At 39.5% G+C, this 20,956-nt stretch overlaps 1 protein-coding gene across 6 annotated transcripts in view; it reads right to left on the bottom strand.

The window, feature by feature from the left end:
- Nucleotides 1-20,956, bottom strand: part of GRIP1 (glutamate receptor interacting protein 1) — a 669,834-nt gene that overhangs the window by 215,308 nt on the left and 433,570 nt on the right. Inside the window, exon 1 of one of the 6 annotated variants that reach the window (XM_036297639.1) lies at nucleotides 12,158-12,431. The exons of the other annotated variants lie outside the window; for them this stretch is intronic. Within the exon in view, the coding sequence (XP_036153532.1) occupies nucleotides 12,158-12,431 (274 nt within the window). Of the gene's footprint in view, nucleotides 1-12,157; nucleotides 12,432-20,956 lie in introns of those variants that run through there. 6 annotated transcript variants of the gene reach the window in all.

Below are 20,956 nucleotides of genomic sequence, written 5' to 3'. Positions count from 1 at the left end.
GTCACCCCAATAAAATATAATTTATAAATAAATAAATAAATAAATAAATAAATAAATAATAAAGGGATGGCGATGCCATTGTAATAGGAACCCTTTCCAACAAGAACAACTGGACAGCTCCTCTGTCTTTGTCTTAGGGATGATCTAGATCAGTGTTTCTCAACCTGTGGGTCGCGACCCCTTTGGGGGTCGAACGACCCTTTCACAGGGGTTGCCTAAGACCATCGGAAAACACACATATAATTACATATTGTTTTTGTGATTACTCACTATGCTTTAATTATGTTCAATTTGTAACAATGAAATTGGGGGTCACCACAACATGAGGAACTTTATTAAAGGGTCGTGGCATTAGGAGAACCACTGATCTAGATGTTGGCACTGGAACTCCTCAAGACCATGAGCTAAGATTTCCTCTCCTCCCTGGAGGGTGTCAGTATTTGCTGCTGTGACGTCCTTTTTTACTCTACTTCCAGTGAGGACCACGCCCTCTTCAGATGAACACTTTCCTTATGGTCGTATGTTAACACGTCTGGTCAGGTTATGGTCGTCTTGCTTTTTAAGAAGTTGTTAGTCTCGTGTTGAGGAAGTGGTTTTTAAACATGTTTGAGTCATAAACTTCTTTAAGAATGTTTTGAAAGGTAAGGACTTTCTCTCCAGAAAAAGGTACACAGAAAAATACAAAAACACATTATTTCCAGAATTCTAGAAACCCATACTTGAATCCAAGATTTTAAGCCATTGCTTAAGATAAATATATATTCATAAAGTGGAACTCTCACAGTCCATGGGGGACCTATGACCCTTATGAATTGGTACCATTCTGATTTGGTAAATAAAAACGTGAGGCTCAGGGAGGGTAAGGGACTTTCTCAGGGGCCAGAAGGGGGCAGAATAAGGAATCTACTAGTTTCTAGAGCAGAGATAAGAATTTCTGTAATTTTTAAGATGACTCCTAAAAATTTCATCCCAAATTTAAAAAAGAAATCAAAAAGGAAGAAGTGGAGGAAGAATGAAATAGCTGTTTTATGACTTGTGAATATTTAAAGATGGCCACAACTTTTTTCTTTTAAACAGCAAAGATGTGGCTTAAGCTGCCACTATCCTCATTTTACCAAAGGGTAGGAATTACCTGAGACTAAATAACTTGCCCAAGTTTTCTTAGCTTTAAGGGACAGAATTAGAATTGGAACAAGGAAGTTGTTCAAGTTTAAGGCAGTCAGAGTCCAGGGTAACCCTCAGATAGGTGGGAAGAATAAGATTCATAGGCTTCTGTTCAGTTTTTCAAAGAGATGTAAAAATAAAAAATAAAGAGATGTTTTAGTTCAAAAATGGTCTGTCTTTGCATTTTCCTTTTGTGTTGTGTTATATTTCATTAGACAACAAAGGCTTCTCTTCTTCCTCTCCTGGTAATAAATAGTGATTAATCACGACCACCTGTCACGCTCAATTTTGCATTCATTTCATGGGAAGATTTTCCACACTCTCCAAGGTGAAATTTACATTTTAATGTCCACAGATAAAAAAGGAAAGCAGTGTGTGTGACATTTTTTCCCCACTACGAAAACCATTTTCAGGAATTTAGAATGTTAAATAATCATTCTCTCTATGGGACTAGCTCTAAAGATACATATAAATTTTGAAATCTATAGTATTACTTAGCAATTTTAGTGCTTTACTTTTTGCAGCCAATCATGGAAGACTGGCTTTTATAACTTTATCTGCAGAGTCATCTTAATTATAGGGAAATCCTGTTACAGATGGCTCCCCATGTACAGGGCTTCTGCTGGAATCTAACGTTGGTTTTATTGGAAATGATGAACAATTACTTTCCCTAGGATGCAGAGTTAAGAATCAGGATTGGAAGTGAACTACATTTTTTCAGCTTTGGTAAAATTCAAACTTACATATTATTTCCTTCAAAACTTTATCCCAAGGAGCAAAAAATAAATAAAGCAAAAAACCTTTTAGATTTCTCAGAATCCTAGAAAATTTTTCAAGATGAAAGGAGTCATACATATCTAATTCAATCCACACATTTAACTGGCAAGATGAGTTTCACCCAATTGCAGAAATAGTGACAGAGCTGGGCCTGGGAGCTTTATGGACTATCACCAGACCTTTGCGTCACACTTTGCTACAAATGTACCCTTCTTCTTGTGCTTTTCCCAAGGAAGGGTTCTCTGGCCCTAACGACAAGAATTTCTTTTATTCTTTCTTCATAGCACGATGACAAGCTGGCATTAAGTTATATATTCGTTTATTTATTGTCTTTCTCCTCAAAGAATGTTAAGTTCCAAGAGGGCAAAAAAAATCTGTAGTTTCTAATAGCGTTAGGGCACATAGCAGGGCTCAATAAATACTTGATAAATAAAGTTTCAAATTTAACATTCTCATGTATCCCATGTTTTCTTTAATTAGGATTTTGAAAAAAATATCTTTTAAAAATATATTTTTTATTAATTTCAGAGAGGAAGGGAGAAGGAGAGAGAAATAGAAACATCAATGATGAGAGAGAATCATTGATTGGCTGCTTCCTGCATACTCCATACTGGGGATTGAGCCTGCAACCCGGGCATATGCCCTGCCCAGGAATCCTTCCTGGTCCATAGACTGATGCTCAACCACTGAGCCATGCTGGCCAGGCAAAAAAACTAAATATCTTAATGTACTCAATGTAGAAGACTTCTTAACAAGATAAAAAGTCATAAAAATAATTTCTGTTACATTACAATTAAGGACTTCTGATCATAAATACAAGTCACAAATCAAGAGAAAACTGCCACAAAGATAAGCAACAAAGGATTAGTATCCAGAACACATCAATAACTTCTAAAAAATAAAACATGTAATCCAATAGGAAAAACATGGTAAAATATATGAACAGATATTTTAAAGAAGAGCCAACACAAATGGCTAATAATGGCCTATAATAACCAATAAAATAAGATATTCAATTTTTCTAGTAATGAGGGAAACAAAAATTAAAAACCACTATGATATACACTCAAAAGAACTGAAAGCAAGACTCAAATAGAACACCCATTTTTGTGCACTTATTTGCATACCCATGTTCACAGCAGCCAAAAAGTGGCAACAACCCAAGTGTTTATCAATAGATAAATGGATACACAAAAGAAATTCTGTCATGCTACAATACAGATGAACCTTTAAGACATTATGCTAAGTGAAATAAGCCAGTCAGAAAAGGGCAAATACTGTATGATTTTACTTACACTAGGTATATAGAGTTGTGAAATTCTGCTTAAAAAAAGAGTAGAATGATGACTGCCACGGGCTTGCAGGAAGGGGAGGGGGAGTTTTTGTTTAATAAGTATGGAGTTTCAATTTGAGAAGATGAAAAGACTTACAGAAATGGATTATGTGATCGATGGTTGCACAACAATAGGAATGTACTTAATGACAGTGAATTGTATACTTAAAATGGTTGAAATGGTAAATTTTGTTGTGTATGTTTTATCATAATAAAGAAAAAGTCACACTGAGATATCAATTTATATTCACTAGCTTGACAAAAATAAAACTTCTGACAACAGCAAGTATTTATCATTGCTATGGACTGAGTGTATCTCCCCCAACCCCCAAAATTTGTATGTTGAAGCCAGACCACCTTCCCTACCCTCTATCTGACTGTGTTGGAGACAAGGCCTTTAAGAAGACAATCAAAGTTAAATGAGGCCATAAGTATGGAGCCTTGATCTCATAGAACTGCTGTCCTTATAAAAGAGAAAGAGCTCTCCCCTCCACTGAGAACATAGTGGGAAGGCGGCTGTCTGCAAGCCAGGAAGAGAGCACTCACCAGAAACTGAACCCTGCTGAAAACTTAATTTTGGACTGTCCAGTCTCCAGAACAGTGAGAAAATAGATTTCTGTAGTTTCAGCCAGCCAATCTATGGTATTTTGTTATGACAGCCCAAGACAGTCATAGTAGAGCAGTGGAATCTCATGTGCTGCTGAGAGGACTGTATATGGTGACCATCTGGCCTAGTCTAGCAAAGCCAAGGCTATGTACCCTTACAATCCAGCAGCTCCATTGCATGGCATACATTCTTAAGAAACTAACACATGTGTAACCGTGGATAAATACATGGAAGTTAAATGGGACAGCTTATGTATTAGCAAAATCTGGAAATAACCAAAATGTACAGTGAGAGGACAATAGGAACTATAAAGAAAAATAGGTAAATGATACAAAACATAGGATGCCATTACATCTGGGTGATAAAGAACAATGCTTGAGGAGAGTACATGGGCTTCATGTAGTCATCAATACTCTATAGTCTAAGCTGGATGGTGGGCATATAGACATCTTATTATTATTATTTAAAGCATATGTATCCATTGTGCATATTCTTATTTCACACATGTAGAATATGTATTAACAATTAAATAAATAAAACAAATGACAATCTTCAATACCCAAAGCACAAATAAATAAGAGCATAAAACTTCAAGTTGCAGGGCATAACCAGGATAGATAACAAAGCAAACAAAATTCCTATATAATGAATTATTTGAACTGCTTAAAAAAGTTGGCTACGTAAATCACAATTTTTACCAGAAGTACTGCGAAATCCATCCTGGCTACCAAATGCACTATGAACAGTAAAACATGTTTGGTATGCTATCAATGCAGACCCCACATCATGTATGCTAAGTCTGAAAGCCATTTATTTATACATATCACCATCAAGAGCAATGTTTTCCCCTCAGAGTGAGAATGGAGTTGCCCACATGAAAATATATACTGTATTTTGTATGGCCAGAGGTGGGTGATGAGATGTTAGACAGTTAGAGTGAGAGCAAAGAGTTAAAAAAAAAGAACATCGAAACCATTAAGCAATGCCATATTTTACATTTTATTCCTCCAGGGTAAACAGATTATTCTGGGGCACTGACAATGTGACAAATAACTGTTTTAGGTGCATTCACATATATCATTTTATTTAATCTTCAATACATCATCCTTGATAGGTATTACTTTTCTCATTTTATATAGAGAAAGAGAGAGCGATGAAATAACCTGCCCGGCATTCCTGTGCAGGTGAGAGTGTTGGAATTCAAACCTAGTTCTCACTCAAAGTCCAGCACTTTGGCTATTACACAGTGTCTTTATGATTGCCTTAAAAAATAGGTTTTTGTAACTGGCAGCAAAAATTATTAACAAATCAAGAGTTAATCAGCCAGGCTCTTTATCCCCCTTCTCCCCTCCCCCCAATGTAAGGGCTTTTCCTCTCTCTTTGGATATCTTCTTGCTCATTGTTTATGTCTTAGTAAGATGAACCAAGGAAATAAACTATGGAATCGAGCCTGTCAATTTAGGTTCTTCTTGGAAATGCAGATAATCATGTCTAAAATGTGTCTTAGGATTTTTTTTGTTTGTTTGTTCTTAGCCATACATCCTGTAACATACACAAAGTATTCATGGTACAGTGCTGCCCAGAGTAGGGGCTTTGGAGTGCATATGAATCCAGAGGCAATGGTTAGAGCTCCGTGTCCTTGGGAATTTTACAGACCTCTCTGTGTCTTAGTTTGTCAGATGGGGATAATATCTCATAGTGTGGTTGTGAGGATTAAATGATAAAGTGCACATAAAGCATTTAATAGTTCTCGATACATAATAGGGGCCTAATAAGTGTTAGGCATTACTATTAGTAGCAAATATACATATGCATGTATCTTATATACACTAATAAGTTGTAAGTATTGCTATTAGGATTATTAGAATATTCTAGCATTAGTATGCTCAGGTGCCATGCAGTGTGGTTGTGGGGAGGGGACAGAAGCACAGAAGCAAGGCATCTCAGCAGAAAAGGATTAGAATGACCTTCTGGAAAGGGCTAATCTTGACCTGGATTTTGAAAGGTGAGAAGGAGTTAGATATATAAAGAAGGTAAGGTGTATGTGCTGGGGCGGGAGGATGGGAGAGCAAGGAAACTTCAGGCAGGAGGAAACGGCATTAATGAAATCCCACAGCATGAAATGGCATGATGTATAGGGTAGATTGGTTGGGGCAGGACATCAGCATCAAGGGACCAATTACAGTGAATCATTGGCATGGAGATCAAACTGAGGTGGGCCCATAAGGGACTGGTGAGCAAGTAGAAAATGACTCTTTCAGGGAGGCACACTGTGAAGAGATTAAGTCATTGTTCTAAGTTAGAAAGAAACATAGAAAAGACTGGTAAGTAGTCCAGCAAAGTATGGCTACTTGAACTGTGATCCAATTCTTACTTAATTTTTGTATTTTCTAGTATGAGAGTCTAAAATTTCAGAGATAAAAGTTGTAGAAAACATCTGCATCAAATATCCTCATTGCCATTTTTCTATTAAAAATTGTCACAGCCCTGGCAGGTGTGGCTCAGTTGGCTGGGCATTGTCCTGTGCACTGAAAGGTTGCTGGTTTGATTCCCAGTAGGGCACATCCCCAGGTTTTAGGTTCAATCCCTGGTAGAGGGCATTCAGGAAGCAGCTGACAGATGTTTAACTTTCACAGCAATGTTTCTCTCTCTCTCCCTCTCCTTCCCTCTCTCTCTAAAAAAATTAAAAAAACAATAAAAATATTTTTAAAAAGTTGCCACACATGAGAATGAGCGAAGTCTGTTTTCTCATGGCCCATATGAGGAACTGGATGAATTTAGTATAAGCACAAATATACCGGTAGAATTAAAACTGAAGTTAAGACAAGCCCTTAGGAGATTAAATTCAAGAACATAACTCTTCTTTCTATCCACCCTGAACTACCAGTAATATCAATTGCCCTTCTGCATACCCACACCTGTCCTCTCTTCTTGGCCTTCAAAATTAAGTTGAGGGTCATTTCCTTTGGGGGCCTTCCCCAGTCTTCCAACATGCTTTAGGTGCATGTTTGCTTGTTCTCAGACCTCATACATGCTTCCATCTTAGCACTAACCACACTGTAGTGTAATTGTTGGTGTTATACTAACTTGAATTACCAGTAACCTATGAGGTCCTTGAAGGCAGGGATCATGGTTATTCAGAATACAGACCATGCTTGATTCTCTACCCCTAATTCCAAGCATATTACTTAGCACATATTTGGCACTAATTAAATGCATGTAGTTTGTTGATTCAACATAAGACAAGTATGGATTGAAAAATAAATTTATCCTTAAGTAACAAGATGACTTTAAAACAGATTCCTTCTTTCTCTACCTCAAACCTACAAATAGATTGTATACCCTGAAGATACCCAAGGTCAGACAGAGACATCAGACAATGTCTCACCCAGTGTTTTAAGGAGTGGTATAAGAATTTGTTTCTTTCTTATGTCCACTGAGACTCTCATTTGATTTAAAGATCAGTCTACCTTCAAATCAATAGTTACAATTTTTCATTATTGTAAAAGAACAACTCTCTCATCCACAAAATAGGCTGTTATAGCATTGCTGGGTCATTTTCTCCATATATGAGCATAAAAACTAAAAGATGAATTTTCAAGGGATTAATGTTTCAAGTAAAACCCATGCAGGGTTGGCCATTATCTTTCAAGAGAATCGTCTCTCTGGTTCTCCCAAAGCACATTTTCACGTCAAGGAAAATCACTTGACTTTCAAGGCAAAGACAGACAAAATACTGCCTGGAAATAGTTTGTACACCCCATTGGGGCAAAAAGTTCTTTACACACAAGAACAGAAAAATATTACAGTGAATAAGACAACAAAAGTCCAATGCAAAGAGTGTCAATCCCCCCAATTTCTATGCAAAACCTGAAATATGCTGGAGTCGCCTGAATGTAAGCAGGCCTAGTAGATAGAGGCACATTTTGTTCTCATTGTAGATAAATACACTTTGGTCTGACACACTGAGGTAGTAATCCTTTAGGGTTATTTGTCAGTTTGTTCAATTGACTAACTATGCCACACTCTGTGGAAACAGTAATAACAGAGGCAGACACATGCAGTCAAGAGCACAGAGAGCAACGATCTACACAGGGGCTACCACAGCTGAGGAGCAACAGCTAGTGGGCTCTGAGAAAACTGCGTGACATGTGAGGTGAGTCTTACAGGATGAGCCTAAGTGAAGTACTCAAGTAGTGATGGGTGTGGATCTCTGAGGAGTTGATCCAAAGACATCATCAGATGAATTTTGTAAAGAACTGAAAGGATTCTCAAGGGTGTTATATTATAGGTCATCTTTCTCCCTTGTGCCCTTAGACGTATAAGGTTCCCAGCCCTGTGCAGATCACATTCCTGTTGATCTGATAAGAAGGCAAAATAAATATTATCACCCTTTATCCTGAGTTAGTAAATCATCTATAATAATAAAAGCATAGTATGCTAATTAGACCGGACATCCTTCCAGATGACCTTCCAGGTGAAGGTGGGTCTGCGAGGGAAGCCTGGGTCTGGGGTGCCAGAGGGAAGCCGGTGCCGGCAGCCGGGGGAAGGAAGGCCTACTCTTGCACAAATTTCGTGCATCGGGCCTCTAGTAAATTATATTGACAATGCAAAAACTGTGGGGGAGGACAATAGTTTCTATAACAGCCATACCATCAATAGAAAGAGAATAAGAAAAAGACAGAGCATGGTGTCATAGATACACACAACACAGTCATAGCAGCAATGTTTCGCTCACGGCTACATTCATCAACAATAACGGACTGGGCATCCTCAGTGTCAGTTACAGGGGAATTATAATGGTAAACAAGACACAGAGCTTAGATGGTCTTATCAACCTAGTGGGAGCGATAAGCCAGTGAACAGGTTCTTACTATACAGTGTTAAATGCCATCCTGGGGAAACCTTACAAGATGCTAAGGAAGACAGAATGGGATCAACTAAACTGAATTTTGTAGGGAAATGAAGAACAGTGACATCTAAATTGAGGCCAGAAAGAAGAATTTGCCAGAAGAAGGGGAGGATGGGGAGGAGAGAGGAATCAGAGGAAACATTTGCATTCCATTGGCTGGAGGCAGCTCGGGAAGACTGGGACAAGGAGTTCAGCGTGCGTAGGGGTGGCGGTGCAGATGAGACACTGAAACTACATTACTAAGTAGTAAGAGGCAGATCACCCATGGCCCTGAGACGGTTTTAAGCAGTTTGAACCTTATTTCCAGGAGAGTGGGGAGCCACTGCAGTACTTGTGACACGCAGACGACACGCATACCTGTGCTTTAGGGAGGCCTCCTTAGTGTAGGGTGGACAACAGCCTCGAGGGGATCAGGCAGGACCCAGGCAAGCAGTGAAGAGCCCGATCCAAGTAATGCAAAGGCCAGCATTTTTAAATTGTGAAGAATGCTTTCTAAAGCCCATTTGGAAGAAGGAACGAATGAGAATGGACATGACTCCTTCTAAGCTCTCCACCTTCTGTCCTAGCCAAGGCATTAAATTTATTTTAAAACTACAGCAATTAAGAGAGTGATAATAGCGCAGAAATGGTACAGGCAGATGAGTGGAACAAAGTCAAGAAATAAGCCTAAGTATATATGGAAATTTAGGCTATGATAAAGATGGCAAGTGGAACTGTTTTAAAAAATAATTAGGCTTTCTCTGTACCTAACCAAAAAGTAACTCTAGATAAAGATTTAAATGTACAAAATAAAAGCTGGCAAAAAAAAATCATTATAGGTAATTACAAAAGAAGAAAAGCAAGTGCTTAATAAATATAGATACCAATTTTTACCCAGAAGACTGGTAAGAATGAAAAATAGTTCATAATATTCATGGGCAGTGAGATTAGAGGGAAATCAGGTTCCTTCTACTGCATGGGTAAAAATGTATAAAATTGGTATGTCCTTTCTGGAAGACAGCTTAACAATATGAATCAAACCCTTGGAAATGTGCATGAAGTTTGACCCAGACACTATACCTTTAGGCAGTTATCCTAAGGATGTAACTGGAAAACTACCCAAACATGTATATACAATGGTGGCAATCACAACACTTTGAATGATACAGAACTTTTTTTTTTTTTTTTTAAATATATTTTATTGATTTTTTACAGAGAGGAAGGGAGAGAGATAGAAACATCGATGAGAGAGAAACATCGATGAGAGAGAAACATCGATCAGCTGCCTCCTGCACATCTCCTACTGGGGATATGCCCGCAACCCAGGTACATGCCCTTGACCGGAATCGAACCTGGGACCTTTCAGTCTGCAGGCCGACGCTCTATCCACTGAGCCAAACCGGTTTCGGCGATACAGAACTTTTTAAAGGCATGAAAAGATATTCACAATATAGTGGTAAGTGAATCAACAAGGTTATGAAACTGTGGATATTACAACTCTACTATATATATATATATATATATATATATATATATATATATATATATACACACACACACACACACACATACACACAGAGAAATTGATATAGAGTTATTAACAGTCATTTTCTTTGGTGTTGAGATTATGGTTGGTTTCTGTTTTCTTCCTATCTATTTTCTGAAAATTTCTTGTCATAAGTACGTATTGCTTTTATAATCATAAAAAAGTAAAGACTCTTATCCCTTTACAAAGAAATGTCAAGAGTAACAGTGATGGTGGAGTTAATAACTCAAGAGAATGCGGGAAAGAGCAAGTGCCTGTATCACATTAACAAGTGCCAACTATTCTGTCTCTCTCAGTGGATTCAAGACAAAAACTGACACAGAAAGAACTCTACCACCTTACCTCAAAAAAAAAAAAAAAAAAAAAAAAAAAGAATGAAAATCCTTGTCAGGAAAACCAGCAGTATTACTGCATAAATTACAATACATTTTGCACTTCAATTGCATAGGTAACATAGATACTTAAACCACACTTTCACATTCAACCCCACATCATGCCTGCCCATTTGTCAAACCATGTCAAATAGTACAGTACAACTTAGCTTAAAGAGCCCAGGTTGTTCTCTTGTGTAGGATTACGGTACATTTGCACAAATCTTCCTGTCTCTCTGTTTTTTCACTTATAAAACAGTAAGGAGATGTTTCAGGTATCTAACTTTGTATATCAAATACAGCATGCAATAATATGGCAAATGTTGTTTTCATAATAATCTAAATTCAATACAATAAATGACACCTTGATGTTATAACGTATAGTTTTCTAATATTCTTTTGTTCACACTAACATACAGTCTTTAAAAGTCCATGTATAGTACAGGAGCAGGCATTTTTACTATTATTATTATTATTATTATTCCTATTTATATAGAGAAGTCACAATCAGAAGAGTTTATTGCCTCAAGGGTTTCATGGTCAATCGGCCACCAATTTGGATTCATGTTTTGCTTTCATGATGGTATTTTTTCAGCTTCTATAAAGGACACTTTTTTGTTTTGTTGTTAATCCTCACCCAAGGATAGTTTTCCATTGATTTTTAGAGAGAGTGGAAGAGAGACGAAAAGACACACAGAGAGAAACATCCATGTGAGAATTGGTTGCCTCCCACACTCATCCCGACTGGATTGAACCCGGGGCCCTTAAATCCTCAGGTTGACGCTCTATCTACTGTGCTAAATCAGCTAGGGGAATGGACACCGTTTTAATGAGAAATAACGGAGTTGACCAATTTTATTCTTCTGCCATAATAGAGAGTTTTAAAATTATGAAGCTCATAAAGTCCAGTCTCCTTGCCTTATTGACAGAGAAACTAAAGCCCGGGGAGAATAAGTGACTCTTCTCACATCTCAACAGTGACTAGCAGAATGGGAGTGAGACCTCAGGTCCCCACAGCTGTTCTAGTGTTCACTGCGCGACAGAGAGCCCGAGGGCCCTACAGCCATAATGACTCATAGAGTGTCTTCACATATATTTTCTTCCACAATTACCCTCTGAGGTCTTATTATTTATTCTTATTTTATAAAAGGATAACTGTTACTTGGAGAATTGAAGTGACTTTTGAATACTTTCAGTTACAAAGCTCAAGGTTTCTATACCCGAGGCCAGCGCTTTTCCACTCTGAACTTCAGACTGGGATGCATTTTCCATAATTCCCTCTCAATTCAAGGGCAACCATTGCTGAAAAAGTTTGGAAACTTAAAACGATATATCAATCTTAGGACAAGATTCACGAACTGTGTGAACATTATTTACCAAACAATATCTTTTAGATCATATCTCTTCTCAAAGCATTGGCTTCCTACAGATAATTAAAAATCGAACTCAGCAAATAATGAAAGCTTACCACTGTTGAGTTTGGCAAGAAATGCCAGAGGGCTCTGATCCAAGCCAACCTTTGTGTCATTAACCTCAGGAAGCTCACAGCTTAAGTGGAAATCGTCAATGTAAGCATCCAAGGCTTCGGAGGCAGAGGAGTACGGCTTTTCTTTATATTGGATGGAACCGTCAGTGTTAAAGGAGATGCTGCTGAGGGTGGGAAGAGAGGGCTCAGAAGTGCTCAAGTGGTGTTTCTTAACTGACTTTGCCATGGCTTTCTCAAAATGGGCTGTAATGTCCATTCATCTTTTAAAAAACTCTAAACACAGAAAAGGGTATACAAGATTTCAGTTACATAGGAATGGTCATCCGTGGTGATCCTTGAATCCTGTGTATTTACTTTTTACAAATTAAATCCCCCCCCCCCCCCCCCCCCCGCACACACACACCCCTCTCTGCACTGTTTATATTGAGTTCTCAAGCAATACTTCTTGACTGACAGTTTCACTGACATGGCCACAATGTAAATGGCACTTTAGCCACATATTAAGAAGCTAGCAATATAAGCCCTGCCAGGTAAGTCATCAAATAGAGGGGGTGCTTTCCTTGGACTTTAGTTTTACTCGACTAAATGAGTAGCTCTGGAATAGTGAGATACTTTTATTTGCTACGTTTAAAATAAGACAAGGCCTCCAGAATCATGTCATGGTTTTTCATTCCACACCTGTTCTCCTCTCATTCATGGGACAGGGAAAATCAGGGATGAAGACAAGGAAGCAACAGGGGACCCTGGCTCAAAAGATGGCAAACGGAGACCAGGCAGCAAGATGAGGTGAGTGCCGGTCCTGGACCTTCTGCCACTCTGACCTTGGTGGAGGAATTCAGCGGCTGCAGACCTTGTTGGTCCCATCTGGCCCCCACCACTTACTCTCCGCAATAACTATAACAATTAAGTAGTACCAGTCTCCTAGTTTTCAAGATGAGAATACAGTGGCACATGGAGACTGAGAAATTTGTCTGAAGCTATGGCACAGGGAAGCAACAGCCATGGTTGAGCCCCAGTGGTCGGACCCAGAGCGTGAACTGAATTGTTTGCACTAGACCACCGTCTCACGTGTGCTGGGATTGCCCTATGACCCATGATCTCTAAATGTTGGCCACAACTGTTGTGCCACCAATGTCTGCCAGGGTTGGGTGCCTGTGTGCTGTAGTCTCTCATTTCTCCAAGAGTATTCATTGGTACGTGCAGGAGAAATGCCATTTATTTGATAAGAATATATACGTAAGTGCCAAAGAGAGAGAGAGAGAGAGAGTACTCACTTTTCCAGGCCTTTGATGTTCGAATGGGCATGTTGTGGTTTCAGAATGTTACATTATATGACATCATAATCCCTAATATTTCCATCTTTGGGGTATTTTGAGTGTCCTCTAATGTAATGGATTTATACTGTGGCTGTTGAGAACCAGAAGAAAACTATGGATCATCTTCCCACAAAAACGCACACTGGCAGACACAAATGAGATGAGTTCTAGGGTTCCGGAAGTTCATGGCCCTTTTGCATCTGAACCCTAGATTTGGAATTTTTGTCTAATTACAGTGGCAGATGTGGGAAGAAGGGAAGGGAAAGAAGGCTAGCTAAGGAAAAGAACAAAAAGAGATCCTTACTACAGACGGAACAAAGTACCCAATAACACAATTCTTGGAGCTTTTATGATAAAATCTCTTTTGACTTAAAGACCCAGCTCAAAAGGCACTTTCTTTATAAATCATGAGCACGATCCTCTTCTCTGGATTTGTCAGTATGAATTAGTTACTATTGTGGACAATGGGCTTCAGAATGAGAGAGAGGTGGGTTCATCACCAATCATATTTGATTTTCTCACTTTTAATTCTGTTTAATAATACGAGCTCATTGGGTGGCTGTGTTTAACCTGCTGCTTTGCACCAGGATGGCCACATCTGGGCTAAGATACTGAAATACTTTCAAAACAGCTGGAAAAAGCTCCTGCCCTTCATGTGCATCCACCCCCCCCCACCCCCAGAACCAACACACCAGTGTCTTCTTGCCACCCCAGCCCTGACCCACTTCACCCAGAAGTCCTTGTACCTTCCCACGATCTGGCAACTTAATGGATACTGTCTGCCTCTGCGGGACTCTTCTCCAGGCTGTGGCCAATGCCCACTCTGTCTGGTCAGTGTCTGACTATACAGGTGGTTAAATGTTTAGAATATGGCCCCTGGTTTGACCTATAGAAGAGCTGGGTATATGTCTTCTTCCCTCTAAAAGCTCAAACAAAATAAGGAATGAATGTGTATCCCTCCTCCTGCCCCAGTTTTCCAGTCCATGGTAGTTGCTCAATAAATGTTTGCTGAATGTCAGCAAACATTTTCCTTTCAATATAAAGCAGTGTGATGACTGCAGTCATAAAAATGTTCTGAGGCAATCAATAAAGAAATATATTTTTAAAAAAGGGGGGGGTGCAAAAAAATGTTCTGAAAGATCAAGTCCTGTTGGTTTATTATTAGATGCTGAGAAGCAATGAAACAGGAGACTAGAATAATGTGCTCAAGTCCAGGATTTAATGAGAGAAAGGCAGAATGCAAAGAGAGCAAGAAGTTGATGAGAGAATTGGTGAGATTACCAGCCATGTTGGAATATTTTTGAGGTTCACTTAAGGCAAACCTTTATTACCCAATTGTTCAATGTGTATCCACAGCTGAAAGTCTAGTTTTAAGTGAATATTTAAAGGCATTTTCTGTACCACCTAATTGCATGAACACCACTGTAAAGGAAACTTAATCATTACTATTTCTAAAACAACACAATGGAAAAAAATCAATGCATAAGATATATGTCGATCATCCTAATACAACAAACAAATTTATTTTATGACTTTCATTTTATCATATACATAGCAATGTGAAAATTCATTCTCTTGATTTTTCACCATGTGGACTTATAGGGGCTAAGCAATGAAAGAAATGAACACTTGTGACATTTAAAATGCAAGAAGACCATATGGAATAACTAAGAAAGAAAACAGAATCAATACATTGCCTAATCATATATCAAATAAAATGCAGATTGCTTGGGTATTTCCCCTGGCAATTTCATGTTTGAAGTTGGTCTCGCTCAATTCTCTTTGATAGTATTTTTTAAAATGTATTCAATCTATAGACTTCTCAGAGTGCATCCATCTTCCAGGAGGCAAACAATTCCTGAAGAAGACAGATGACTGCAAGTAGGAACACTAGGACAAGACATCAGCTCCATCTCCCTTATCACCTTAGGTTAAATCAGACTCAATCACAGAAGCTGAGTCCCTCAAGCCTGAGCCGAGAGAAAGGTTCAGCGATCTGCACAAAGTTCGGTTTCCTTCTCTCATTCAATTCAATTAGACACACAATTACTGACTGCCAGTGTGCAAGGAACCATGCTAAGTAAGCAGTGATGGACAAGACATTATTTCCCTCCCAAAGATGTAGTCCAGGAGGAAAAATAAGAGCAGCATATAAATGATTACAGCCCAAGGAAAGGCGTGCCAAATGCCACCGAGCACCCCCAGGGGCTGGAACACAGAGAGGAGAGAAAGCACTTCTGTTTGGTGGAATCGGGGAAAGTTTGACTTTAGTAGGGTATTTAAACTAGGACTTGCAAAAGAGGCAAGTTTCAGACACGCAGACATGAGGAAAATGGAAATGCTAGGAACACTGAAATAGAAAAACCACGTACATATATGGATGGAGGAATAAATCTGATTCACCTGGGTTGTCAGGTAGAGAGAAAAAAGGCTGGACATACTGTATTCCATCCTGTATAGACCAAAGTGGCACGTTTTAGGGCTGGGTATTATATTTATTTCACAGAGAAGGAAAACTGAGCCTCAGAAAGCTTTTAGAATGCTCTAAGAGAATATACCAGTAAGTGATAGATTTGAGACTTAAATCTTGAAAGCTCATATTTTTTTCCCACCACACCACAGTGTCCACTCTCTGCCATCCTCCCCCAATGACAGCAGAGTGAAGGAAGCCAGGCAACCCCTTCTGCATACAGCATGGTGGTTAGCACCAGATCCAAGAGTAAGAGTATCCCACCCATCTGTGCAGCTCTGAGAGCTCCATATGCCAATTTAAACCATTCATAGAACAATGATTTTAAAAGGCAATTGGTTAAAATTTCCTTCTTTTTTTTCAGCTGAGTACTATTCCACAGCTCTTTACCCATTCATCTACTGATGGGCACTTGGGGGCTGTTTCCCAATCTTGGCTCTTGTATATAATGCTGCAATGAACATAGAGGTGCATATATTCTTTCATATTAGCATTTCAGGTTTCTTGAGATATATTCCCAGAAGTGGAATACTGAAACCTGTATAATTTTGTTGACCAGTATTACACCAGTAAATTCATAAAATGGAAAAGCAAAACAAAACCAACCAATCAGAAAAAGGCTACTTGGGTCATCTGGGCAATGAGCTACCTCCATCTATGCCAGCTCTATCCATCTCAGAATGCTTGAGGGAGGCAGGGGGCAATAAGGAAGGGTTCTTCCTTAATCTTCAGGGCTTTGTCCAAGACACTTAGTAAGAAAATAAGGCATATTTTATTAGCCTATCTGTTGTCAATCTGACTCTGGGGGAATATTGAGCTATTGAACACCAAGATGTGAACATGCTATGCTTTGGAATTTGAATTTTAGTAGCATATAGTTAGTGAGATGCAACTTACGTTTTATCAATAGATAGGACCTAATGGAAAAGATTTCACACACTGTCTCAATCAATCACCAGGCACTATGAGAAGCAATACCTTCTTTGAAAGAGAGCTTATACATACTGGTCACTATTATTAACTGTTCAGAGTTTAGACCACAGGCTGATCTTCATTATCAAGAAAGAATCAGAGACGAAACCAATGTTTGAAACACATAGGATATTACAGACCACACACAGTCTTTTGAGATTGGTCTGCTATCAATTTGGTACGTGGTATACCACGAGCACAAACATAGACAGGCACTACCCTTGGGCTTATAGTTTTGGGTCTGTAACTATTTGAGATGAACAGAATATTGCAGTATTGTGTAGTGCTCTTTTATAAACTCAACTGGCAATCCCTATACCCCTGAGGATGAAACACTTCCCTCAAGCTACGATCCCTCATTTATTCAAGGAGTATTTACTCTAAATGTAGAAAGGTCATGCAGAACAGAGGTCAGGAGTCTGGCTCTGGTACCACCCTGGCCAGCTTCAAATCTAGCTGCATGACTTTGGGCAAGCTACTTAACTTCTCTGTCCCTAAATGTCCTCATCTCTAAAATGGCATGATAATAAGACCCAACTCATGCCACTACTGTACGGATTCAATGAGATATTATGGGTAACACTTAGAACAATGGCTAATATACAGGGAAAGTGTTCAGTAGATGTAGGGAGTAGTTGTTATTATTTATTCCCTTATACATGTTAGTATTTATTACCTACATGTCTTTCTGCTAGAACATAATTTTCCATCAGCATGTATACACTTTGTGGTTGTAAGGGAGTCTACTATGTCCAGTCAAACACTGTGCAGCAATTCTGGAATAGGAAGCATCAAAATAAGAAACCTACAATTTCAATCATTGTATCCATTAATCTCCTTACATTCACAGTCCATAGATGAAAGGATTATCTTAAAGCAGGATCGATACTTGATTCACTTCACATCCTAGAATATTCTCTACAGTCCAGGAAAGCCTGAGGCTTGAGGAAAGGTGTCAGCAAAATCTAAATCATTTCCTAAGTCTTAAGCTTTAAGAAAAATTGTGCTCTGCTCCAGGGACTGCCTTTCTCCCTGTGTCATTTAGCTTTTCCCCCTCCAACATTTTCAATTTCTCTTAATTCGCAAATCAGAATACTCACAATTATTGTGTTGTTGTGTGTTTTTTTAACAAGGATATAAGCACTTCAGCAAAAATAGCTGCCAAAAGACTTTAAAAGATGTTACTCACTTTAGTACACCATGACTAATTGAGGGAAAACAGCAAACAAGCATATTAGGATCCTATCTGCAGGCTGTAACCATTCACTGGCACACTGGCAACATGTTAAGCAGAATTTGACAATACTGGATAATGAGGAAAAATATTCTTTTGCTTGGTAGAACTCTCTATGGGCATAATTTTGAGGAGGAAGAAAGGGAGCTTTTACTCATTCTTTCTAAACTAAACAATATCATCCATCACTTCTGAATACACTGTTTTTATTAGGAAAAAAAATTAGCATCAGGAAGGGAGTACATGGACCACCCAGATACATTTCCTACTGTAATGCATACCATCTTTCAGGAGTTTTCTCCATGGAGGTTGTGGCATCTGGAAATTATTGTGAGAAAAATTAAAATCCTAGGAAGCAAAAGAGGTTTGAGTAGTATGTCCACATTTAATGAAAGGGAAGTATTCCACCTTTTGGAAAAGGTGAAAATTTTTCTTTTTTTTTTAATATATTTTATTGATTTTTTATAGAGAAGAAGGGAGAGGGATAGAGAGTTAGAAACATCGATGAGAGAGAAACATCGATCAGCTGCCTCCTGCACACTCCCCACTGGAGATGTGCCTGCAACCAAGGTACATGCCCCCGACCGGAATCGAACCTGGGACCCCTGAGTCCGCAGGCCGACGCTCCATCCACTGAGCCAAACTGGTCAGGGCTGAAAATTTTTCTTAATGAAAAACCGAAAGATGTGAAACAAATTCTTATTCTGCTGCTTGTACTGCCGTATGCCAATCCCATCATGGGAGCTACGGAGGAAAACAAGGAAATAGAGGAGACAGTGGTTTACTTCTATGGAGAGAAAATGTGTTTGACCCTTATTGGCACTCTGGGTGGTTAGTGTTAGGGTGGCCAAAAGTACAGGCAACATAGAGGGTGCTGAGGAAACTGGCTCACTGGTGAGCGGATGTGTCCTGCCCTTATCTCTCCCTCTGGGCGCTCCTCCCCTTTCTGACCAAAACTGATTTGACTAGTGAGAAGTCTAGCCTTTCCTCTGAGAATCTGATGACAGATTGTCACTCCAGGGACTCTTGCTTAGCACTCTGACTTCAGGGCCAGGGGAGGCCTCACCAACGGAGAAAGGCACAGGTGGGGATGCTGCAACAGGCTGCAGCTGTTCATTTCTAGTGTGTCTGATCTGTAAAGCAGGAATGCCAGTTGCTTTCCTTGAAAGACTAGAGGCCTGGTACATGAAATTCGTGTGTGTCGGGGGGCGGGGGGGTCCCTTCAGCCATGCCTGCACCCTCTCCTTGGGGGATATCCAACTGCCGGTTTACTGGCAGTCAGACATCACTCTCGCAATCCAGGACCGCTGGCTCCTAACCACTCGCCTAACCACCTGCCTGCCTGATTGCCTCTAACTGCCTCTGCCTGCCAGCCTGATCGCCCCTAACTTGCCCCCCTGCTGGCCTGATCACCCCTAACTTGCTCCCCAGTCGGCCTGATTGCCCCTAATTTGCTCCCCTGCTGGACTGATTGCCCCTAACCGCCTCTGTCTTGGCCCCCCCCGCCTAAGCCGCAGTCTGGTCTCCTTATGTGGGAGGCGACCTGGTGGATCAGGGGAAGGCACCACCCCCACTACCCTGCTGCTCCTGCCACTGCCGGCCTGAGCCTCGGCCCTTCGCAGCCACCCACGGCTGCCTGAGCCTTGGCCCTTGCAGCCATTGCAGCTTTGTCTGGAAGGACGTCCAGAAGGTCGTCTCGAAGACATCTGCCCTAATTAGCATATTACCCTTTTATTAGTATAGATTCCAGAGGTAAAGAATGAAAAAAAAGTCCAACACCAAAGTGTTTTAATTTGTTTTTTCTGGGATAAATTCTATTGTACTCACTATTATAATACCATGGCAGAAAAGCTGTGGCTGGTGAGTGGGTGATGGCATTGCTATGCTTGGGAAGAGCTGCATCCTTGGGCTCCTAGATACTGGTTTCTAGCTCACAGGCTTTCATTTTCTACAATTTTCATTGAGTTTCTAAATTTAAAAGGGATTAAAAAAACAAATCTCTTTCATACAAGTATTAATATGCAATCAATTGAATTACTCCCTTACTATAAATTTAAATACATCGGTTTTAGGGGGAAAACACCAAGTAACTAAAACCAGACACTTTTTAAACTTCAGGTGCCCCTGTAAGCTGAACAGCGCCCCTTTTCACAGGATACTTATCAGTTTCACACTAGCCCACCTATCTCCTGAAAATGTCACCTCGAGTGAGTACTGATTTGGAAATAGACTCAGGAAGCCATCTAATTCCCCTGGATTGGCAATGTCTCCATGTGTTAATCTGCTGTACCTTTTCTTCAGCTTCTTACAAGCCTCAATCTGCCACGTCAGCATTTATGTCACTGAGAGGACTTATAAAACCCAGGAAACTGTTGATCCGCACTAGACCTGAAAAAAGAAACTATTTGCTATAAGACTTTGGCATAGAAAGTAAGAACTGGCTCTTTGAAAATATAATCAAAATTGCCCACAAATTGGAAAACTTAGAACAAATGGATAAATTCCTAAAAACATACAATCTACCAAGACTGAATCATGAGAAATAGAAAATCTGAACAAAACAATTACTAGTAAGGAGATTAAATCAGTAATCAAAAACCTCCTAACAAACAAAAGTCCAGGACCAGATGGCTTCACTGGTAAATTCTACCAAACACTCAAGAATAATTAATACCAATCCTTCTCAAAATCTTCCCCCCAAAAAATGGAAGAGGAAGAAACCATTTCAAGGCTACCATTACCCTGATATCAAAACCAGATAAGGACACACAGACACACATACCAAAAAA

This window comes from Myotis myotis, unplaced genomic scaffold (assembly GCF_014108235.1).
Source record: "Myotis myotis isolate mMyoMyo1 unplaced genomic scaffold, mMyoMyo1.p scaffold_m19_p_3, whole genome shotgun sequence".
Lineage (NCBI taxonomy): Eukaryota > Metazoa > Chordata > Mammalia > Chiroptera > Vespertilionidae > Myotis > Myotis myotis.
This window is presented reverse-complemented; position numbering and strand designations above follow the sequence as displayed.